General features: G+C 34.4%; 4 protein-coding genes across 4 annotated transcripts; 3 read left to right on the top strand and 1 right to left on the bottom strand.

Moving 5' to 3' along the window:
* Positions 1 to 649: 649 nt before the first annotated feature.
* LOC105798942 (probable dolichyl-diphosphooligosaccharide--protein glycosyltransferase subunit 3B) lies at positions 650 to 1,948 on the bottom strand. The gene has a single exon (XM_012629206.2). The coding sequence runs from the start codon at positions 1,878 to 1,880 to the stop codon at positions 852 to 854; it is 1,029 nt and encodes a 342-aa protein (XP_012484660.1). The 5' UTR covers positions 1,881 to 1,948; the 3' UTR covers positions 650 to 851.
* A 579-nt stretch (positions 1,949 to 2,527) lies between these two features.
* LOC105798946 (uncharacterized) lies at positions 2,528 to 5,244 on the top strand. The gene is made up of 4 exons (XM_012629215.2): positions 2,528 to 2,681; positions 2,821 to 2,938; positions 4,789 to 4,880; positions 4,972 to 5,244. Exons 1-4 carry the CDS (start codon positions 2,666 to 2,668, stop codon positions 5,034 to 5,036), a joined length of 291 nt encoding a protein of 96 aa, XP_012484669.1. The 5' UTR covers positions 2,528 to 2,665; the 3' UTR covers positions 5,037 to 5,244.
* Positions 5,245 to 5,395: 151 nt separating this feature from the next.
* On the top strand, positions 5,396 to 14,212 carry LOC105798941 (cysteine-rich receptor-like protein kinase 44). The gene is made up of 8 exons (XM_012629204.2): positions 5,396 to 6,838; positions 6,955 to 7,083; positions 7,177 to 7,316; positions 7,416 to 7,626; positions 7,736 to 7,973; positions 8,086 to 8,236; positions 8,318 to 8,690; positions 13,763 to 14,212. Exons 1-7 carry the CDS (start codon positions 6,247 to 6,249, stop codon positions 8,672 to 8,674), a joined length of 1,818 nt encoding a protein of 605 aa, XP_012484658.1. The 5' UTR covers positions 5,396 to 6,246; the 3' UTR covers positions 8,675 to 8,690; positions 13,763 to 14,212.
* Positions 14,213 to 14,344: 132 nt separating this feature from the next.
* LOC105798938 (cysteine-rich receptor-like protein kinase 26) lies at positions 14,345 to 20,315 on the top strand. The gene is made up of 8 exons (XM_012629201.2): positions 14,345 to 15,334; positions 17,271 to 17,981; positions 18,487 to 18,615; positions 18,738 to 18,877; positions 18,991 to 19,201; positions 19,293 to 19,530; positions 19,673 to 19,823; positions 19,902 to 20,315. Exons 1-8 carry the CDS (start codon positions 15,202 to 15,204, stop codon positions 20,253 to 20,255), a joined length of 2,067 nt encoding a protein of 688 aa, XP_012484655.2. The 5' UTR covers positions 14,345 to 15,201; the 3' UTR covers positions 20,256 to 20,315.
* Positions 20,316 to 22,183: the final 1,868 nt, after the last annotated feature.

Genomic DNA, 22,183 nt, shown 5'->3' on the forward strand with positions numbered 1-22,183 from the left:
ATACTAATAATGATGAAGAAAAGGATAATAGTAAGCTAAAGAATTGAATCTTGTGTTCTGAAACGCTTTCCAATGATCAAGTCAACTAGCAAAGGTAGTATTGATATGGAGGAGGAAGTAAAGAACTTGAGTTGGAAGCCTAGAAAGAGAATGAGACGTGTATCTAGGGTTTTTATACCATGTCTTTAAGTTGTTTGAGGCTGCCCGGATCATGTTAGTATATTCATTGGCTAGTTTGTTGGCCATACAATCTAGATTTCTCAAAGTACAACTGATCCTTAGAGTATCAGGTGGCTTGCCCTAGTCCGTAGCTAATTATGGTAGATACTTGGTGTGAGCTTTTCTTTAAATTATAGCTTGTTTTAGTATTGGGTTGTGCTTAACAGAGTATAATAAGTTACTAACGGATTCTTGTCATGTTGTCAGACTAGTTATGAAGGATAAAAAGGAGTAAAATGACAAGTATATTAATTTAATAATTAAGCTACAAAGAAACAGAATGGTTATGAATTTTAACCATAATTATAAAAATGTTTCAAAAAAACTATCAAGGCAAAACATGTAAAACAAAGAATCTAAGATAAATTTAAGAACTGGTGCAGTGAAAAAAACACACATAAATGTGGACCATTATAATCAAATCAACACCTGAAAATCTAATAGCAAATTGATTTTCCAGGAAAAAATGATGTCAACTTGTAACAAAACAATGTTCTTCAAGGCCAACATTATGTTATTTAAACATCTAAAATTGATATCAAATTCTAAACTAAATTCTCCAAATGTCACAAAAACCATTATTCACCTCATAGTAGTCGAGGAAACAAACAAAGGTGATGATGATGACCTTTTTAATTCCATCTGGAAGGCCAGAATCCATGAATCGCATACCTTGTTTTCCAATTGTCCAAGAAAATCACTTGCTTTACAGCCCAGAAAGATACGAAAACCGAAAACAGCATTCCTATACGCTTGGTCTTTAAATCCTTAACATAAACAAGAACATGGGTAACCACTGCAAGCAACAATCCCACAATTGTATAAAGAAAACCCACCATGAATCCTTCCAATCCAAGCTGTACCCCTGTTCCTTGGTAAAAGAAAATCAATTTGTTTGGATCCTCCCTGTCCATCAAAAACATGGGCATTTTCCTTATTATAATATGCATTGCCCCCGAGACGCTGAAGAAATAAACGAAGATGGCACCGGAAAGCCAAATTCTTGGATTGTGAAACATGGTTTCGCCGGCGAAGATCTTTCTAGCAGCGAAAGGGGACCAAATCAACAAAAACCCAATGATCAGAACCATTTGCTTCTTCGAAATGATGGGTGAATGATGGATTGGACCCACGGTGAGTTGAGTCCTGGACTCGATGAACTCGACGAGCGACTCAGTCAGTCGGGTGAAACCGCTCTGTTCCATTTGGTCTGTGTCGTCTTTCAAGGATTCCGCATCGGGGCCGACGAGGTAGATGTTGGGAAGGGAATTGACATCGAAGAGTTTGAACGAGGATTGGGATTCACGGAACTCGAGGTCACAGAAGAACAACTTGGTGTTGGAACCGTTGTGGTTGGCGATGAAAGAAGAGGCAACGAGGGCGAAGTCGTGGACGAGCACAGGGAGGCGGAGGTCGGATTTGTCGTGTAATGGGATGGCGTCGAAGAAGATGAGGAGGGAGTAAGGACGAGGGGTTTTGGTGGAAGTGATGAATTTCGAGACGGTTCGATCGTTTAAGTGGATAACACCCGATTCTGATTGCGATTGAAGGGTTAAAAGATCGGCTACAAGCTCCGATTCCGCTCCAGCTTTTGAAATTACAAGGAAGCGAGAAATGGAAATGAACGATAGTATGAAGAGAAGAATATAAGAAATCGCCATTTTGGGGGAGGGGAGTTTCTGGGAGACGTCTGGTTTACGAAGAAGAGACTTTGGGTTCTACTTTCAACTGCTGCATGTAGCTGTTTTGTTGGAGAGAAGATTGGGTGAATCTCTCTAGGAGGGCCTCTATTATAGAAATTTGATCAAATTAGTTATTTTACTATTAAATATATCAATTTAGTCCTTATATTGTTAAAAAAAAAACTAAGTTAGAATAGTTAGAAAAATATCATTTATCAGTAAATGAAATATTTTATAATGTAATTTGAAAAATATTAAGCCAAAACAGCTCCTGTATAAGGAGCGAGGTATTGTAATGTAGTTAAAGAATGTCTTTCGGTAACCACAATGGTATATATATAATTATGCTGAAAAATATTAATATAAATTTTATTATCATATATATATAAATATTTTGAAAAGATATTGAATTTATTAAATTGGGATTGGATCCGAATTGGTTGGGTTTGAATTTTTTGCCAGCCCTAATCTATACATGTTTAAAGAAAGAAATAGCATTTGACGATAAAATTGACTGCTAAATTTACAAAATAACTTGATTGGAAGAATAATTTAGTTTTTGAAGATTTAATTGGAAAGTTTTAAAGTTTAGGGATTAATTTAAATTTGATCCATAATTTAGGGACTTTATATGGATTTAACCCTTATTTTAAACAACAAAACAAATACATAAATGCCTTCTATTTGAGACGGCCCAAGAGAATCCTAAGGGCTCCGATCTGTGAAAAAGGGGAAAAGTTGCAGAGCAAAAGAAAAGAACTCCAATGGTGTGCGAGAAGTGTAAGTTTTCTTTTTATTTATTTTTTCTTCACTTTTATTTAAGATGTTTTCGATTAATTGGCGTTGATTGTGATATCATTAATCTGAAAAAACTGTAAAGAAAAAAAAAACTTACGGATTTGATTAATTTAATTTGTAGGTCAAAAGAAGCTGTCGAAGGTGATCGTGCCGGATAAGTGGAAGGAAGGTGCCAGCAACACAAACGAAAGCGGTGGCCGGAAAATTAACGAGAATAAACTCCTCTCTAAAAAGCGAAGGTATTTGTGCTTTACTCTATCGTTTATTAGTTTTTTTTTTTTTGATTTATTAATTGCAAATCGTGATCAAATTTTAGATCTTCGTTACAATATTTTTCTTAAAAAGTTGATTTCCCTGTTTTTTTTTTCCTCGTAGCAATAGTTTGTTGATCAGTTGATTTCTTGGCTTGATGATTGCTGTAAATTACAATTAATTCTTCCATGTTTGGGATTGAGTTCTTAATGTTGAATTGAAACTCTTATAGTACTAATTAGTATATACGCAAATTTGCATGTGTGGCGGTAACCCGTTGGGAATATGATTTAATTAGAGTGCTAGTTTTCTGGGTTTAAGCTGAAGGTAATGGTCGAAAACATAACTTAGGGCTTAGGTTTTGAGCTGCAAAATTTTCTTGTTGTTCCTTGTCTTTTAAGTAATTAGTAGTGTTTGGGATCATAGATTTCAAAATTTTGATTTGGATTTAAAAATAGTGCAAATTGTGTAATTATCAACACTTACAAAGGTAACATTCATGATTATTTCCGAAATCACTGCATTTGTTGGATGCCTATTTAGGGTCTGTTTGATTGCCAGTAAAATGTTTTCCGTAAAATGATTTTTGGAAAATGTTTTACTTTTCTGTAAAATGATTTACTGGAAAATATTTTCTGGTGTTTGATTGAATCTGTGTAAAATATTTTCTTCTGTTTGGCAGATTTTCTGAAAATATTTTTCGAAAAAGTTGTTTTTACATATATTAATAATTTTTTATATTTTAAATTATTTTTACATATATTGCAATGATTTATTTATAATAATACTCAATTATTAAGCTACAATATTAATCGTTATAAATTGAAAAAAACTAATATCAAATAAATTATTTGTAATTGTGTTAAAAAAAAAGTATTGAATAATTAAAAAAACAAGTTACTGGAAAATCGATAAACAGAAGCAGTTTTCTACTGGAAATGAAGGAAGAAATGAATGAGGCGATAGAGAGGAGAGCACGGAAAATGTCTTATGGAAATTGAAAGGGTAAGACATTTTCCTTAAAATGTAACCCATTTTTCCTTGTTTTGGAGTTCATTTTCCAAATGGAAAATGTTTTCCGCCAATCAAACGCTGAAAAAGTTGGAAATGATTTTCCGGAAAATCAATTCCGTCAATCAAACAGACCCTTAGTTGTGAATTTAAAATTTCTATAGTATTTATGAATCTGAGGAACTTGTGTTTTTATACCTTTCAAATATAAGATCATATCAATTTGCAACTAATTTATTCATAATGTATTCATTTCATTCATACAGTTTATATATCATCAGAATTTCAAATTTATGTTTCTAAAATGTAACATTAAAAGAATGCTGATTATCTGTTCAATGCTATTAGGTCTAGTTTTGAATTTTATCCCTTTACTTTATGAAAACTGAGAAGTTGGTCCCTCTACTTTAGTTTATTGTATTTTGGTCCTTGTATTCTGTGGAAACTGAGAAGTTAGTCCAATTAGATAATATTGCTAAACCTTGTCATTAAATTGCTGACTTGCAATTCAACAATTTTTATGTGAAGAATTAATAAAAATCAGATGTTCAACAATTTATATGCTACAAATTAACAAAAATAGCAGTTCAAGTTCATGTGTTTGCCAACAATTGGACTAACTTCCCAGTTTTTGTGTAAAAGCACGAGGATCAAAATCTGACAAATTAGAGGGACTAAACTTTCTGTTTCCATAAAATAGAGATGCAATTCATAATTAGACCAATGCACTTATATGGTCAATTACACTTTTTTGTCTTCTATGTATGAATCTGGATTCCATTTTTCATATTCCTTTATTTTTTATCTGGAAATTTGCTCCTTGCAGGTGGACTCCTTATGGAAATACTAAGTGCATCATTTGCAAGCAGCAAGTGCACCAAGACGGCAAGTACTGTCACACTTGTGCTTATTCCAAAGGTATGACGGTTTGGTGTTGCTATATCTTGCCATTTGATTGATTTTATGATTCAGTTTTTGTAACATCGGATACATGTTGTGTGTTCTATAGGTGTATGTGCAATGTGTGGCAAGCAAGTGCTCGACACCAAGCTTTACAAGCAGAGCAATGTATAATAAGGAAGGGGCATTAGCTGTTCTTCAAGTAGATACCTTAGTTCCTCTTTGTTATTGACAACGCATGAATATGATCGCGAAGGCTGTATAAGATTGTCAATGTTAATGTTTATCTTGCATACTCACCGGTCTTCTTTCTGGTCATTTGTATTTCATTTCCTTCCATGGTTTTTACTAGCAAATGGAACCCTTTTAATTTACTATGCTATTAATCATGTCTATAGCTGGAGTAACAATGGCGGTAATAACAACTCGACACGTTTCCTTTGGAAACGAGAGAATGATGAGTAGGCTTGAGTGTGTATATATTCTCTTGTCTCAAGTCTTTGAACCGGACTAGTTGGTTGGACCGGGAATCAATTGGGGTACCTCTTTGGAGAGGGATTTTGAACCAGTTGATTCGAGTGAATCGGATTTTGATTTTATTTTCTGAAATTTTAATGATTTATTTAATTGAATTGGATGGACCAATTTAATCGGTCTAATTGATGAAATGATGGTTTGATTGGTTTGACAATCAAATTGGTTTTGGAAACCTTGGTCACGAGAGAAGACAAACCAGAGCTCTAATCCCATACCAGTGTCCAAAAATAGTTAGCTTTGTCTTCTTTCAGCTGATTGGTGTATGTTTCGATGTTAGTTAATGTTACACCAATTGTTTTCTTCATTTCAGTTGAACAAAGGAGTGGAGAATATTTAAAGCGTATGTTTAAGGCAATTGACTTTGACTTGTTTATTTCAGTCTTGCCCCAAGTCCACAACCTTGCAGGACTTGCTTAGAAATTTTTGCATGATCGGTTAAGTCTGCTTCAAGCGTTTACTTCAATCATCCTTAATAAAACCCTGACAGCTTAATCTACCAATATCGGAATCATGAACGTTTTAAGCATTCAACTCCGTGACAGGAGCATTCATCATTTTAATATACTCTGAAAATCATGCATTAAGCTTTGCATATCTGCAGGGAATCATGGCAATGGATCTTTCATTGCAGTTTTTGTTCTCTTCTTTAGTTACAGCGTCCCTTGTTACTCTTACCGTTGCTCAAGAACAGCCTCTATACCTAGACCACTCTTGTTCAGAGTCAGTTGGTAACTTCACCAGAAACAGCACTTATGAGACCAACCTCAATCGCCTGCTTTAGTCTTTCTTCCGAACCACAACACATGAAAACGGCTTCTACAATTTTTCATCAGGCCAAGGCTCCGACATGGCAAACGCAATTGCACTTTGCAGAGGAGATGCGAGCTCAAGTGATTGCTTCAACTGCATCAATAGCGCAAACGCTGAGCTTAGAGATCGCTGCCCTAACCAAAGAGAGGCAATTATATGGTATGACTATTGCATGTTCCGCTACACAAATCACTCCATCCTTGGTAAAATGGAAATCAACCCTATTTTCTACAAGTGGAATGAAAATAACGTGAGGAGTGTAGCTGCTTTTAATCAGGCGCTGGGTTCTTTATTTAACAACCTAACAAATATGGCTTCATCGGGGACTTCGCTTGGAAAGTTTGCAACTGGAAACACACGAGTTGGACCTTCCCAAACAATATATGCGCTTCTTCAATGCACTCCTGATGTCAAACAGATTGATTGCAGCGCTTGCTTGTCTCAGGCCATTGGACTTATCCCGGAATGCTGTAACGGAAAACAAGGAGGCAGGGTAGGTATGGCTAGTTGTAATATTAGGTTTGACATTGAACGATTCTATAATCTTACTGCTGCTGATAGTGGTACAATGCCAACACCAGCATCCTCACCCTCATATTCCCCGCCCTCAAACAATACAACAACAACAGGTAACGCTTTCTCAAGAGTATTCAGATACTTTCATATCCTGTTTGCTTATGCAATTGTGGAGATCCAAACTTAATTATTTCTTCATTCATAAAGGAAACACCTTGAAATTTTGCAGGAAATAAGAGTAATTCATCTCAAACTACTATTATCGTATCTGTATCTGCTGTTTCTTTTGTTCTACTTCTAATTTCCAGCTGCGTCTTCATCATTTCAAGGTTGAGGAAGCCAAAGCTGAAACCTCAAAGTAAGTAGAAGTGTCAATTTATTGATTTTCTTTCTTTTGCAACGTTGTGGCTGAATCTACAATGTTTTTATTTCATTTTTTACACCTCTGAAGAGCATGAAGCAACTGAAGCAGTGGATGAAATCATAACTGAAGAGTCTTTACAATATGATTTCAACACCATTAGAGCTGCAACAGATCACTTTTCTGATGCAAATAAGCTTGGCCAAGGTGGATTTGGAGCAGTTTATAAGGTAATACGTTAGAATTAAAAAAAAAGGTATTGCACCAAATCATAAGGTCAATTAGCATATACATACACACATATATAGTTCATTCTGATATCTTGTCAGGGCACACTTGCTGGTGGAAAATTAATAGCAGTGAAAAGGTTATCTTCAGATTCTAGAGAAGGAGACTTTGAATTTAAAAACGAGGTTCAGTTAATGGCCAATCTTCAGCACAGGAATTTGGTTAGACTCCAAGGTTTCTGCCTTGAAGGAAAAGAAAGGCTTCTCATCTATGAGTTTGTGCCTAATGGAAGTTTGGATAAATTCTTATTTGGTATGATATGTCAGTGTATTAATGTATTATAGAATCTCTGCTACAAAGCTGAACACCAGCAACCATTTTTATTTCATTATTTCAAATTTGTACATTTTTGGTGATGTAGATCCAGTTAAGAAAGTGTATTTGGATTGGGAAAGACGATACAAAATCATAGAAGGTGTTGCTCGCGGACTTCTCTACCTTCATCAAGATTCTCGAGTAAGAATTATTCATCGAGATCTCAAAGCTGGCAATATATTGTTAGATGCAGAGATGACGCCCAAAATTGCAGATTTTGGCACGGCAAGGTTGTGTGCTGTCGATCAAACTCAAGGTGCTACCAGTAGAATTGTGGGAACATAGTAAGTACTCCAAAATAAATTTTTGGTTGATGATTGGTAATCACTGTCACATAATCAGGACGATTCAAAAAAAGAAAAGTAGTTAATTTTTCTTATATCGATTGCCTTGTAGTGGATACATGGCCCCTGAATATGCAATGCATGGGCAATTTTCGGTTAAATCGGATGTTTTCAGTTTTGGTGTATTGATTTTGGAGATTTTAAGTGGTCAAAAGAACAAGGTTTTTCAAAATGGGGGTGATATAGAACATCTTCTAAACTTTGTAAGTATCCAAATCTTCTGCATATTATGATGCATTAAAAGAACGTCGAGTTTATCACTTAGCACGACTTAAACCTTACAGGCATGGAGAAATTGGGAGGCTGGGACAGCATTTGATCTTGTAGACCCCAGTTTGAGGGATGGATCAAGAAGTGAGCTAATGAGATGCATCCACATTGGGCTGCTTTGTGTTCAAGGAAAAGTAGCTCGGAGACCAAATATGGGTGCAGTTATTCTAATGCTTACTAGCTACTCTGCCACTCTGCCACTACCCTCAGAGCCTACATTTTTTATGCACAGCAACGCTCAATCGGAGGTGCAGCGGTCGCAGGACTTAAATTCAGGGGCAACAGGGGCAACAATATCTAGTCGATCTGGAAATGAAATTGCTGTAGCCTCAGAAAATGAATTATCCATTACCGAGCTGTATCCAAGATAGCAATTTGGTCACATTTGTAAGTGTTTTGTGTGTTAAAATTCAGCCTCATTATCATTCTTGAATAAAATTCAGTTTTTTCATTCATAGAAAAGAGTATAAGGTTGAAGCTTCATATCCATCTTCTTTCACCACTCCAATGTCAATAAGCTACTCTCTTTAGATTCTTCAACATTTGTAAAAGAGAACATTATTAGGAAGTTTTCAAATATTTATAATGTTCCAATAACTATAAATAAAAGGAGTAAATAATCAAAAGTCATCACTTTAAGTTATTAGAAAAGAATGACCGTAATAATAAGTTTTGTCAAATAATTTTAACTATTTGAATACTTGTATTTTTACTTTAATAGTTATATCTATTTAAAAGATTAGTTGAATAATTATGTCTCTTTTAAATGTGTGATTATTCAAGAAAGGTACCTATTGAAAGTTAAGTCTCTATAAAGAGACATGAGAATTTTATAGATAGGAGTGAGAACTCATTTGGAAAATATACCAAAAAGTTCTTTTATAATTCCTCCATCTTCTACTATTCTTAGATTATTCTGTAAAGAATTATTGTAGAAATTTTTCACAGAAATTAATTTTATTGGTATACTTTGTTTAGGGCTTAGTGGATTATTTTCGTGGGTGCAAAACACAAATAGTCATTAAGCTTCATTATATCCTCGAGGTTCATTTGCTTAAAATTCATTTGCATACCGAGTATGGATAGGGCGAATAGAATCTTAGAGATAATGACTTAATACATGCCTTAGAATCTTGTCCAATTAATTTGAGTTATTATTCGTATTCCATTGATATATTCGAAATTTTCCTCACTGAAGTTTCACGCTGATATTTATATTTAAGATAGATTAGGTATTACATTGGAGGGTGATGTTAGATTCCAAATTCCATTATTTTATTAGTACATGTGAGTATATTGTCGGATCTACTCTTTTCATCAATAGTTGATGGAATCTATTAAAGTGAAAAATTGAAGAGAAGAGTCCTACTAATTAGTTAGTTCTTTCTTGTGTTTTTTACGCTATAAAAAATTCTATTAAAATTGAAAGTTTAAAATTAACTAAATGTTTACAAACATTGTAACAAATCATAAAACATCTCAATCTAAATATCGCACTTATAAACAAGAAAGAAAATTCAAGCATCTTAAAAACTCCTCAAAGCACTCCATAAAAGCACCCAAAGTTCGATTAATAAGAAAGCAAAAACAAAATAACACTAATATTATTTGTACTTCGGTGTCTCTGTATACACTTTGGTGTCTCTATTTGCACATCTGTGCCCCTGTTTGCACTTCGGTGGTCTTGTATACACTTCGGTGTCCCTATTTGCACGTCTATGGCCCTGTTCGCACTTTGGTACCCCTGACTACACGTATGTGCCACTGTTCCGCATATACGATGCCCCTGAAAATAGAGTAATGAACTAGCATGTGAATTGAGTACTAAGGATTTGGAATAAATGACATGGATTGTTACATGGATTTGGTGTAATTACCCAAGTACTAGAGTTAAGTTGTTAATTCATCGGGCTATGAAATAATTGAATTCTAGTTTATTTATGTGCTTATATATTATGACATAATTATAGTATTGGTAAGTAAAAGATATCATAATAAGTCTATTAGTTACATGTATAGATTGTTTGTAACAGCCCGATTTTGGGCCTAGTCGGAACAGTGGTTTCGGGACCACAAATCTGACAAGGAAAAAATTTATTTTTCTTATATTTTTATGGTCTACGATTTCACGAAATTATTTTGTAAAAATTTTGTTCGAAAATTTCGACGTTTGGGCACTCAATTTAGTCAAAAGGACTAAATTGTAAAAAGTGCAAAAGTTGAGTTCTACAAGTTAGAGGTGTCTAATTATTATGAAATTTTAAATTGGAGGTCCTTAAATGGTAATTAGACCATTGGTTATTTATGGACAAAAATAGACATGGTTAGTAAGTAAGCTATTTAAGGGCATTTTGGTAAAATGCCTTAATTAATGAATAAAGACAAAATAACATGAAATAAATTATCATCTTCTTCAATTCTTTTCTTCATGGCCGTATGTAGCAAGGGAACACCATGGCTAGGGTTTGTTCATCTTCCAAGCTTCATGGTAAGTCCGTTCTAGCCCCGTTTTTCTTGTTCTTTGTATTTTTCGCATCCCGATAACTTGCTTAAGCTATCTCTACCATTAATTCGAGCTAGAATTTATGTCTGAAAAATTACCCATAGATGAAAAGTGTGAATTTTGATGTTTCATGATAGAATATGAAGCTTAGAATTATATTAAGCAACTTTTGCTAAGCGATTTTGAGTGAAAACGAGTAAAACGACATAATCGATAAAAATACTAAATGTTCATAAGTAAGTGTTAGAGTTGGAATTTGATGTTTCTATAGAAGGGAAAAATGTTCAACATGTCATAATACATAAGAATAAGGAATGAAGTTTAATTTACGAGCTTTGGGGCAAAAGTGTAAATATGTAAAAGTTTAGGGCAAAATTATAATTTTACCAAAGTTTGAGTCAAGGACTGTTTTGATAAATGTGAGTACTAAATAAGTCAAATGTGTTATTATAGATCAAGAAAGAAGTGGAATCGACCTTGACCGGAGAAAAGGAAAGATTAAAGACTAAATTGCTAAATTTTATATTATTGCATCAAAGTAAGTTACGTGTAAATAATAGTTATATTTTTATAAATTGTGAATTATATTTGATATGTGAATTAATATTGAATGTGGAAGGAAAATTGTTCATGAATTATTCAAGTGATAAAGTGTTTAAAATAAAGTGTTAAGTGTAAATTCCGGTTGAACTTAGGAATAGAAGTGGATACAAGTGACATGTCACTAGAGATCGATGTTACAGTGTTACAGTGAGTCCGGTCTTGGGTGATCTAGCATGTGTTGCAGACACACGATAGCTTGTGTGAGCAGGCCGTGGACATTTCTAGTGTTATTGATCGGTGGTAGCTTGACCACGTATCGATGGTAGCTTCGACTACGTATCGATGGTAACCGGCTACATATCGCTGGTAACTTGACACGTATCGATGGTAGCTTGACTACGTATCGATGGTAACCGGCTACATATCGATTGTGGCACTTATGTGCTAATTCTCACGTATCTATGTATATTCCGAGTGTTCAACGGAAATTGACTAAGTGTAATTGAATAATGAATATAGGTGTGGAACCGAATTGAATATCGACTTAGAAATGGAAAAGTGAATTTTGAATTGAATTGTGATTGAAAGTGAAAAGTGAAATTATGAAAGAGTACATTTAGCAACAAAACAGTTTAGACAGCAACAGTTGTGTGACTTTGAAAAATCACCAAAATGGTGGAAATTTAATTAGAGGCTGAATAATATATGAAATTGAAGATTAATGAGTCTATTTTCACATAAAAGAAATAGAAAAAGCAAAAGAGTTATATATTTTGAGATATTTGAAGTTTAATTAGACAGAGTCAGAATGAGTTTGGAATCCCTATTTTGACTTTGGAAAATTGTAAAAATTGTACAAAAATAATTATGGGATAAAGTTTATATGTTTAGAATTATCAGTGAATCTATTTTTATTAGAAACAAACGGAAACTATATCCGAATTCTGTACAGTGAGATAATTAATTTTTAGTGAAGAGAGGTCAGAACTGTCAAACAGTGAAACAGGGGAAACTTTAAAGAATAAACTGTACTATTTGGCTAAACCAAAATTATGAAAATTTTATGGTAAGAATATATGTGAATCTAGTTTCGGATAAAATTTACGGATCTTAATTTGGAGTTCTGTAGCTCCGGGTAAAAATAATTTAGTGACTATGACTCGAATAGACAGCTTTGAATATACATGTTAGTGAATAGAGAAATTATAGTTAATGTTGTTTAAATGTGATATACACATAAAGGATGTGGAATGGAGAGGAGGAGGAGGACAATAAAATGTAGGAAATAATTGTGTATAATGGTCATATGCCCGATTATAATCGGTAAATGTTAAATTGAATGGTAAATACGTATTGGTACCGAAGGAACTATTGCGGTTTTGAAAAGCAATTGACCAAATGTATAAGAAATTTAGTCTTGATATATATATATGATAATAATGATATATGGATGATTATATCATTGAGTTGCATTGATTAATTCGGTTTATGTCATGGAAATGTCAAGAACATTTGTCTTTGATATGTGATGATCATGGTTTAAGCTCATATGGGAAATAAAGTTTCATAGTATGAGAGTGTGGTATTGAAATATATATATTGGATTGAGAAATTAATTTGAATTGTGAACACGAAATATTGTGAATTGAATAAAATGGAAATGGAGCTTTGAATTACATAAGTAAGTATCGGGTCTCGTAGGCCCTATTTGTTATGAATATAATATTTTGAGGATATGTTATAAAGAATTATAAAAGCATGTTAAAAATTTGAAGAGTTTAAATTTGAATGAAATTTTGTAACTCAGTTTAATACGTTTACATGTGTAAGTGTTCTAGTAATGCCTCATACCCTATTCCGGAGTTGAATACGGGTAAGGGGTGTTACATTGTTACTTTGAAAATATGTGATTTATGGCATGAAAAAGTCCTTTGAAATGAAGGTTGTTTTCATGTATTTGAATTGAAAATGTAACATTTGAGTTATGTGGACGAATGATTTAGATTGTGAAATTCTTTTCACGATATGAATGAAATTCTTTTCACGATATGAATGTGTAATTAAAGCTTTACGAATATATGACTGTATAAAATGATCTATGATTTAATGTACGAATAGGAATTTATGATAAGCTTGGTTAAAATAAGACGAAGGTATATAGTAGTCATATAATAGATGAATGGTGAAATTGAAATGCTTGATATATTATATGCCTTGTTTTGGTTGGATTTATATGTGTATTGCTTCACCTATTAACCTTGTGAAGTATGATGTATAGGAAAAAGAAATTTGGTTTATGATAAAATGAGGTTTCTCATGGTTGGTTAATCTAATGCAATTGGTAAGTTTAAGTTATTTTATATGAACTCACCAAGCATTAGTTGCTTATATAGTTGATTTTCTTGTTTTGTAGATCATCGAAAAGCTAGAATGGTTGAATATTTGTCAGAGCACGATCCCACTATCCATCGATCAATTTTGGTAGCTTTTGAATATATTGAAATGGTTATAAGTGTCATGTATAGGGTTGTGTGTTATTTTGGTATAATTTGATTGTAATAAGGTTTTAAGTGTTGTTTTAGTGATTTGTTTGTTTTTGAATGGTGCCAAGTTCATTTTATTTATGTCTTTTGATGAAGACTTGTAAGAGATGAGTATTCATATGAGATGATAGTAGTTATGCATACTCTCATGTAAGTAGAAAGGAGAAGGTTGTTTGATACGTTTGTGATATGGTCATTTGGTATGTATAATGTATGCTAAGGGATAGAAGTTATATTGTTGAATAGGTACAAAGTCGATTATAATTGTTGTACCTATTGTTGTTACATTGGTTAAAACATATAGAATGATTGATTTGGTATATTTTGAGTAAGTTTGGACTGAGTTTTGGTCTTATGAATACTTGTGGAAATGGTGTGTATTCATGTGTAAGTTTTGGCTTGATTTTAGTTTTGTTTAAGGTGTTAATTTGGAAGTACACGGCTTGGGACACGAGCTACCACACAGTCGTGTGCCACACACGGTCACCCCATATGACCGTGTGTGTTCTGTTAAGTTTGGTGCAGGTTTCACACTGTCTAAGACACGGATTGAGACACGGCCGTGTGTCTCAAGTCAGTAGGTTACATGGGCCAGCACAAGGCCTGCGACACGACCGTGTGAACCACGTCAGTGAGTTGCACGATCTATGACACGGGCTAGGGCATAACTGTGTGTTCTTACTTTGAATGCTCACACGGTTTGAGCTGTGCCACACGGTTTGGCTACACGACTGTGTGACCCCTATTTTCTAAAATTTCAAGTTTTCCCAAAAAAATTATGTTTTGATTCATTTTTATCCTTGATTACTTTCAAACTAATTTTTGGGCCTCGTAAACCTGAATTATGGCCCATGTGAATATTTATTCTATGAATTGATATGGGTTTATAGGTTAATTGAATATTTGTTTTGAATTAAGATAAATTGTTTTGTTTGGTTTTGTAACACTCCAATCCTTAATCTGGCAACGGAAAAGGGATGTAGGTGTTACACACCAGATTCTAGTCTAACACAAAACTTCTATTTTTCATCAAGATTGTTATAACTTCTTGCCCCAATGAGTCAAATATAATGCAGTTATAATTCTTAAAGAGAATATTATAATTTTTCTCAAGCACTTGACCAATCCTAAGGTGATTCTGATATATCGCAGGTACTAAAAGAACATCTGAAATTATTTTAGTACCTGATGGCGAACTGATCACCACTTTGCCCTTGCCTTTAGCTTTTAAGAGTTCGTGGTTACCAATTCCCACCTTAAGATCGCAACTTCTGTCAATCTTTTTGAAATTGCTTTCATTTGAGGTCATATGGTTGGTGCATCCATTATCGATAAACACATCTTTCGTCACTCTATTTTTCTATGTAGAACTTGTGGCTGCAAACACCTGCTTCTCCTGAATGTGATCTCCCTCAGCCTGAGCCTACACATTCTGTTGAGAGGTTAGCCCTTTGTTTTTGCATACTTTTTCCATGTGACCTAACTGCTTTCATGATCTAGATTTTATATTTGGTCTACACCAACAATAATTTTCAATGTGAGTGTTTTTCTTATAGTGCGAACATGGTGAATATTTCTTCTTTCTACCATCTTGTTTTACCCTCTTATTCTTCTCTCTCCTTCTTTTCTTACCCTTATAGTTCTAGAAGTTTGTGCCCTCAACAATCAGGGCTCGCAGTGCTTCTTCTATGTGCTCCTCTCGCCTTGATGCTCTTCTTTACTCTTGAACATACAGGACATTTATTAATTCTGAAAAGAGATCGCCGAGAGGTCCCTTAAGTCATCAAGTGAGAAAATCTTAGATTCATAGCTCTCAGAAAGTGTTGTTATCACCTTCTCAATGACCCTGCCATTTGCGAACTCTTCCCCAAGTAACCTGATGTTATTAACAACCGCCATAATCCCTTATGCACACTACTTCACCGTTTCAACCTCCTTCATCTTTAAATTCTTAAAATCTCTTTTGATATTAATGAATTGTTGCTGTCTGGTCTTATTCGAACCTTGAAACCCTTCCTTTAGCTTATCCTAAGTTTTTTTTGGAGTCTCGTAGTTTTTGCCATTGAAAATGATTGATGAAGGTGGTTAAAAATTCGCAGAAGCCATGTATAACTTAGAAAAAAAAACAACAACCCTTAAGGAGATAGCTCTGATACTAATTATTGGAATTTTGATATTCAAGAAGAAAAAATTGCTCAGAAGAAACAAAAAATTTAACAACAAAATTGTCTGCTAAATTTTATATAGTTTTTCCTTTATATTTAAATAATGTAACATAAGTACTAATAACAAGAACTCCTAAATATAGAAAGAAATAACAAAGATTTTATACTAATAAATACTAAATTCTGTAAAACATAACTTGCACGCAAACTCTTCAAATCCAGTTGCTACTAATTTGCGAAAGTAATGAGTTCGCCACTTTCTGTCAGTTCGCTCAAAAGACTATCCGCCAAATAATTTACTTTCGGTCAGTTTGACAAATGTGTACGTCATTTGGCCTGTCCTCCATGTTTTGTTCACCAATCTTGGTTAGTTCACAAAACTTAGAGTACGCCAAGTCTGGGGAGTTCGCCAGTTGTGCATCTGCATGAATGGTCATTTCACAATAGTTTCTACCTGAAAATTTTGACACCAAAGACAAGGGCAAGGGACTTGGCTTTCCAATTAATTACCATTTCTTTTTTAACTTGTCAAAGACAAAGTTCATCCACCAAAAGAATTTTCAACGTTTTTATAGACTTATTTAAGCCTTGGCCAGATACAGTGCATACTACCACATGAAATGGTCATTTTCTGATATTGCTACTTACAACCTGCTGCATGTCATTGGCCAATTTTCAGCTTCCGCTAGGTTTGAGTTTCTAGTATTAGCATATACAATCTCTTCCACTATGCCAAATTGCAGTTTCCTCCCGATTTCCAATCCATTTGCCATGTATTAGTCTTCTCATGAGAGTTAGTATAGGATGTTGATATATATTTTTAATTTGAAACCGTGGAAATGTGAAGTATTAGTACATGATTTTCATGGGCCATTGACTTTGACTAGTTTATTTCAGATTATTCAAATCCATAGCCGAGCAGTGGCTTTCTTAGAAATTTACGATTAATTAGGTCTGTATCAAGCCTGGACTTTAATAAGTCGTCTTTAAGAAAATTCCTACAGATTTATCTACCAATTCCTAAATCATGAAGGTTTTAAGCATCCAACTTCGTGACAGAAGGGGGCATTCATCATTATAATATATTCTCAAAATCCTACATTAAGGATGACAATGGATCTTCCATGGTTGTTTTTGTTCTCTTCTTTAACCATTGCATTCTTTCTTACTGTTACCGTTGCTCAACAAGAGTATCTATACCATTTTTGTTTAGACCTCAATGGTAACTTCACCAGAAACAGCACTTACCAGGCGAACCTCGACCGACTGCTTTCGTCTTTCACCCTCAATACATCAAATGAAAACGGGCTCTACAATTTTTCATCAGGCCAAGGCTCCAACATAGCCAACGCACTTGCACTTTGCAGAGGAGATGTGAACTCAAGTGATTGCTTCACCTGCATCAATAATGCAAACGATAAGCTCAGAAACCGCTGCCCTTACCAAAGAGAGGCGATTATATGGTATGACTATTGCATGTTCCGCTACACAAATCGTACCATCCTTGGTGTTGCAGAAACCTTGCCTAGTCTTTACACGTGGAATTTAAATAACGCCACGAGTACTAAAGATGCTTTCAAGCAGGCCGTGAGTTCTTTAATGGACAACCTAGCAAACATTGCTTCAACGGGGACATCCCTTGGAAAGTTTGCAACAGGAAGTGCACTGTCACCTTTCCAAGCAATATATGCGCTTGTTCAATGCACTCCTGATTTGACAATGAATGAGTGCAGCTATTGCCTGTCACAGGCCATTGGAGAAATTCCGCAATTCTTGGACACAAAACGAGGAGGCAGGATATATATGCCTAGTTGTTATTTTAGGTTTGAGATTGAACGCTTCTATGATCTTACTGCTGCTGATACTGGTACAACAATACCATCCCCACCTTCTCCCCCGCCTTCAAACGACACCACAACAATAGGTACCTTCTCTTCTTTGTTTTATTAAGACAACAGTTGTTTCTTTTACCAAATAAGAATACCCAGAATTTCACCAACTTGTAAAATGGGATGAGTGCCTGTGACAATTTTTTTTTGTTGTTGGAAAAAATCTAGAGACCGTAAAGAGAAGGGACACTTAAAATGGCTTACATTGACTTCATCACTTACAATTTTTTATATAGATGTTCTAAGTGACTTTAGATTCGATGGATTCATCCATTCTACTCAAGTAATTAATATTGATCTATTACATTCATGCTTCTTAGTTAAATAATTACTAGATATCCTAAATTTGTCCATTCTAATCACAATGATTGAATACAAACTTTAATGAAAGCACATTATTCAAGCATGAACAAAGGGTTTTCTAATTTAATTAACTAAATTAACCTACTTTCTTATCCTTTTGCCTGTGCAATTGGCTAGAGTAGTTCCAAAGTTCATATTTCTTCTATCAAATAGGAAACGCTTTTTTAAATTTTGCAGTAAATAAGCATAATTCATCTCGAACGACTATTGTCGTATCCATCTCGGCTGTTGCTTTTGCTGTACTATTCATTTCGAGCTGCATGTTCATCATTTCAAGGATGAGGAAGCCAAAGCTGAAACCTCAAAGTAAGATAACAGTTTATTGTTTTCTTTCTTTTGCAACGTTGTGAATGAATTTAGGTTGTCAGTTGTCACTGCATCTACAGCGGACTCCTTTTTTGTTTTTTTTTTGGGTTACACCTCTGTAGAGCATGAATTAACGGAAGCAGAGGATGAAATCACAACTGTAAAGTCCTTACAATATGATTTCAATACCATTAGAGCTGCAACAGATCACTTTTCTGATGCAAATAAGCTTGGACAAGGTGGATTTGGAGCAGTTTATAAGGTATAAGACATCAAAATACAAAAGCGGTATTGCACCGAATCATAAGTTCAATTAGAGCATATATATATATATATATATATATATATATATGATTCATTCTGATATCTTGTCAGGGCACACTTGCTGGTGGAAAATTAATAGCAGTGAAAAGGTTATCTTCAGATTCTAGACAAGGAGACCTTGAATTCAAAAATGAGGTTCTATTAATGGCCAATCTCCAGCATAGGAATTTGGTTAGGCTCCAAGGTTTCTGCCTTGAAGGAAATGAAAGGCTTCTCACCTATGAGTTTGTCCCTAATGGAAGTTTGGATAAATTCTTATTTGGTTAGTTATTCTATCAGTATATTATTGTGTCATATACCAACATCCATGTTTTATTTCATTAATTTGGATATCTACAATTATGGTGTCGTAGATCCAGTTACGCATGCATGTTTGAACAGGGAAACACGATACAATATCATAGAAGGAGTTGCTCGCGGAATTCTCTACCTTCATCAAGATTCTCGACTCAGAATTATTCATCGAGATCTCAAAGCTAGCAATATATTGTTAGACGCAAAGATGAATCCGAAAATTGCAGATTTTGGCATGGCAAGATTGTGTGCTGTCGATCAAATTCAAGGTTCTACTAATAGAATCGTTGGAACATAGTAACTGCTACAAAATTATATTGGCTGATGCATGATTAGTGATCATTGCCACTTGAGCAAGATGAACTAATTTTCAGCAAGTCATTTATTCATTTTATTTTTCACAAGGAAAACTAATTTTCTTATATTGATTGATTTGTAGCGGATACATGGCTCCTGAATATGCAATGCATGGTCAATTTTCAGTTAAATCAGATGTTTTCAGTTATGGTGTACTGGTTTTGGAGATTTTAAGTGGTCAAAAGAACAGAGCTTTTCATAATGGGAGTAACACAGAAGATCTTCTAAGCTTTGTTAGTATCCAAACCTTCTGAATTCCATGGATTAAAAGAATAAAGAGTTGATCAATTTGCATGAATTAAACCTTGCAGGCATGGAGAAACTGGGAGGCCGGGGCAGCATTGGATCTTGTAGATCCCAATTTGAGGAATGGTTCAAGAAGTGAGGTGATGAGATGCATTCACATTGGGTTGCTTTGTGTTCAAGAAAATGTAGCTCAAAGACCAAACATGGGTGCAATTGTTCTAATGCTTGCTGGCCACTTTGCCACTCTTCCACTACCCTCAGAACCTGCACTTTTTATGCACGGCAATACTCAATCCGCAATGCAGAAGTGGGACTGGGAGGACTTAAACTCAGGGGCAACAAAATTAAGTCAATTCCCAAATAAATTTTCTGTAGTCTCAGAAAATATGGTTTCAATTACCGAGATGTATCCAAGATAGCAAGTTGGTAACGTATGTATGCATTTTTTGTGTCAAAATCCATTCTCATTGTGACACCCATCATCCGACCTACTTCGACCTAGTTACCATATCCGAATAGGTGACATCACATTATATTATTGGAGTAACTTGGACTAGCTCAATATCATATATTAAATAACATGAATTCAAATAAACAAAATCATATATAAGCTCAATTGAAACATATGAATATAATCAATGAATATTAATGGAACACGTTTACAGTTTTCAAATGTTGTACAGGGTTAAAAACGGAGTTAGGATTTGAATCCAAACTCATTTATCCAAATTCTACTAGTGATCTTGAGACATGGTCTTTATACCTGAAAACATGTTTTTCTATTTATTTTTTATTTAATGTTGAAGTGTCTTGAGACGTTAAAGTCCATGTCTCAAGACTAAAGTCTTCTTGTCTTGAGACGTTTTTTTCCTATTTACTTAATTTAACTTCAATGTTTGGTTGTCTTGAAATAAGAGTTTTTTGTCTCGTGAATTGAAATAATATATATATTTAAATTCGATGTATCCTTGCCTGTAGACACAAGCCAATCTCTTTCGAGACTTAGCCATGTTATCTCGAGCCTTGCATGTTTAGTCTCAAGAACCAAGCTAATGAAATGCACCCTTAACTTGTACCAATCTATTACCAAACTCAAAACACATCAATTTAACATTCTAAACATGTTTATTCATCTCCCAAACATTGCACTCGATACACTACAACCTAATAAGATCAATCGCATTAAGTAGCACTTATAAACAAGCATTAAAGTTTAATTATTAAATACCAAAACCAACCCAAAAAGCATTAAAACACAACCTAATTTAGGTACATGCCATAAATTATATACAAACAAAATGAATACAAATTTGGTCCAAGCTGAGTTGTTGAGCTTCATATGCTTTCTATTAAATCTATTGAACTCGTATGAAACCTACATGCGGAAATAAACAAATACACTGAGTATTAAATACTCAGTGATGCTAACATATTTTGAAAAAAATAAAAATAGGAAATTAACATGTTTATAAATCATCTTATTACATAATAATGAGCAAGCTATTAAAACAATAAATCACATAAGTTTTCATGATAACCAACTTGTAAATCACTCTCGGGGTATTTGTTTAATATATTTCATTGTTTGGTATATTGAAGCACCCTCAAGATATTAGCGTCTCATTTTGCATAATTCAATTCAATCTTGATATTCATGTTTACACATTAACCAATTACCAGTACAATACACATACATTTGATTATCAATACGACCCCTATTAACTGACTCGAATTTGAAGACGTATACACAAATCATTCCACCAACATACCAGTATATGCATCGAAGTGCTAGTCAAGTATAAATGCATCGACCCCATCAACCACACCAAAATATGCTTGTACCCTCAGGGAATTTGAGCTGGCGATAGATTCTCAACCCTTAAGGAATTAGAGAACTATCGCAATGTAACATGTGTTGAGAATTAGATCTCTCACCTATCAAACGGACTCTATGGCATGTCAACTATACTTGTAACTCTATCCGACATTGTTAATATGACATTATTCATTATTAATGAAAAACACTAAAATAATTTGTCTCAAGAAAAGTCACTTTGTAACCTCTCTCTCGACTTGAAAAGGGAAATATTGTTATACCTCCCCCACTAATGAGGATATGTGGTTGAACAAAAGGCTACCTATGGGACATACTCCACCCATTACAAACCGGGTGATCGCCAGAAGCCTCACTCACCGTCTCAGCCATCTGAGCGGGCGAAAGGAAACCATTCGAGAAAGCTAACCATCCACTCTTCCAGACACTCGACCTTCTGTTAAGAATGTGATCTGTTGAGTGTGACTCCTATTTCAGTCAAATTTGAGAAATAATCTTCCAGTTAAACTCTGT

This window comes from Gossypium raimondii, chromosome 9, assembly GCF_025698545.1.
Source record: "Gossypium raimondii isolate GPD5lz chromosome 9, ASM2569854v1, whole genome shotgun sequence".
Taxonomy (NCBI): Eukaryota; Viridiplantae; Streptophyta; class Magnoliopsida; order Malvales; family Malvaceae; genus Gossypium; species Gossypium raimondii.

Coding starts and splice junctions, on each gene's coding strand:
- LOC105798942 (XM_012629206.2), bottom strand. CDS start 1,880: ATGGCGATTTCTTATATTCTTCTCTTCATACTATCGTTCATTTCCATT.
- LOC105798946 (XM_012629215.2), top strand. Junction 2,939..4,788: donor CTCCTCTCTAAAAAGCGAAG/GTATTTGTGCTT, acceptor TGCTCCTTGCAG/GTGGACTCCTTATGGAAATA. Junction 4,881..4,971: donor CACTTGTGCTTATTCCAAAG/GTATGACGGTTT, acceptor TGTGTTCTATAG/GTGTATGTGCAATGTGTGGC.
- LOC105798941 (XM_012629204.2), top strand. CDS start 6,247: ATGGCAAACGCAATTGCACTTTGCAGAGGAGATGCGAGCTCAAGTGAT. Junction 7,974..8,085: donor AGTAGAATTGTGGGAACATA/GTAAGTACTCCA, acceptor ATTGCCTTGTAG/TGGATACATGGCCCCTGAAT. Junction 8,237..8,317: donor TAGAACATCTTCTAAACTTT/GTAAGTATCCAA, acceptor TAAACCTTACAG/GCATGGAGAAATTGGGAGGC.
- LOC105798938 (XM_012629201.2), top strand. CDS start 15,202: ATGGTTGGTGCATCCATTATCGATAAACACATCTTTCGTCACTCTATT. Junction 17,982..18,486: donor AAACGACACCACAACAATAG/GTACCTTCTCTT, acceptor TAAATTTTGCAG/TAAATAAGCATAATTCATCT. Junction 19,824..19,901: donor CAGAAGATCTTCTAAGCTTT/GTTAGTATCCAA, acceptor TAAACCTTGCAG/GCATGGAGAAACTGGGAGGC.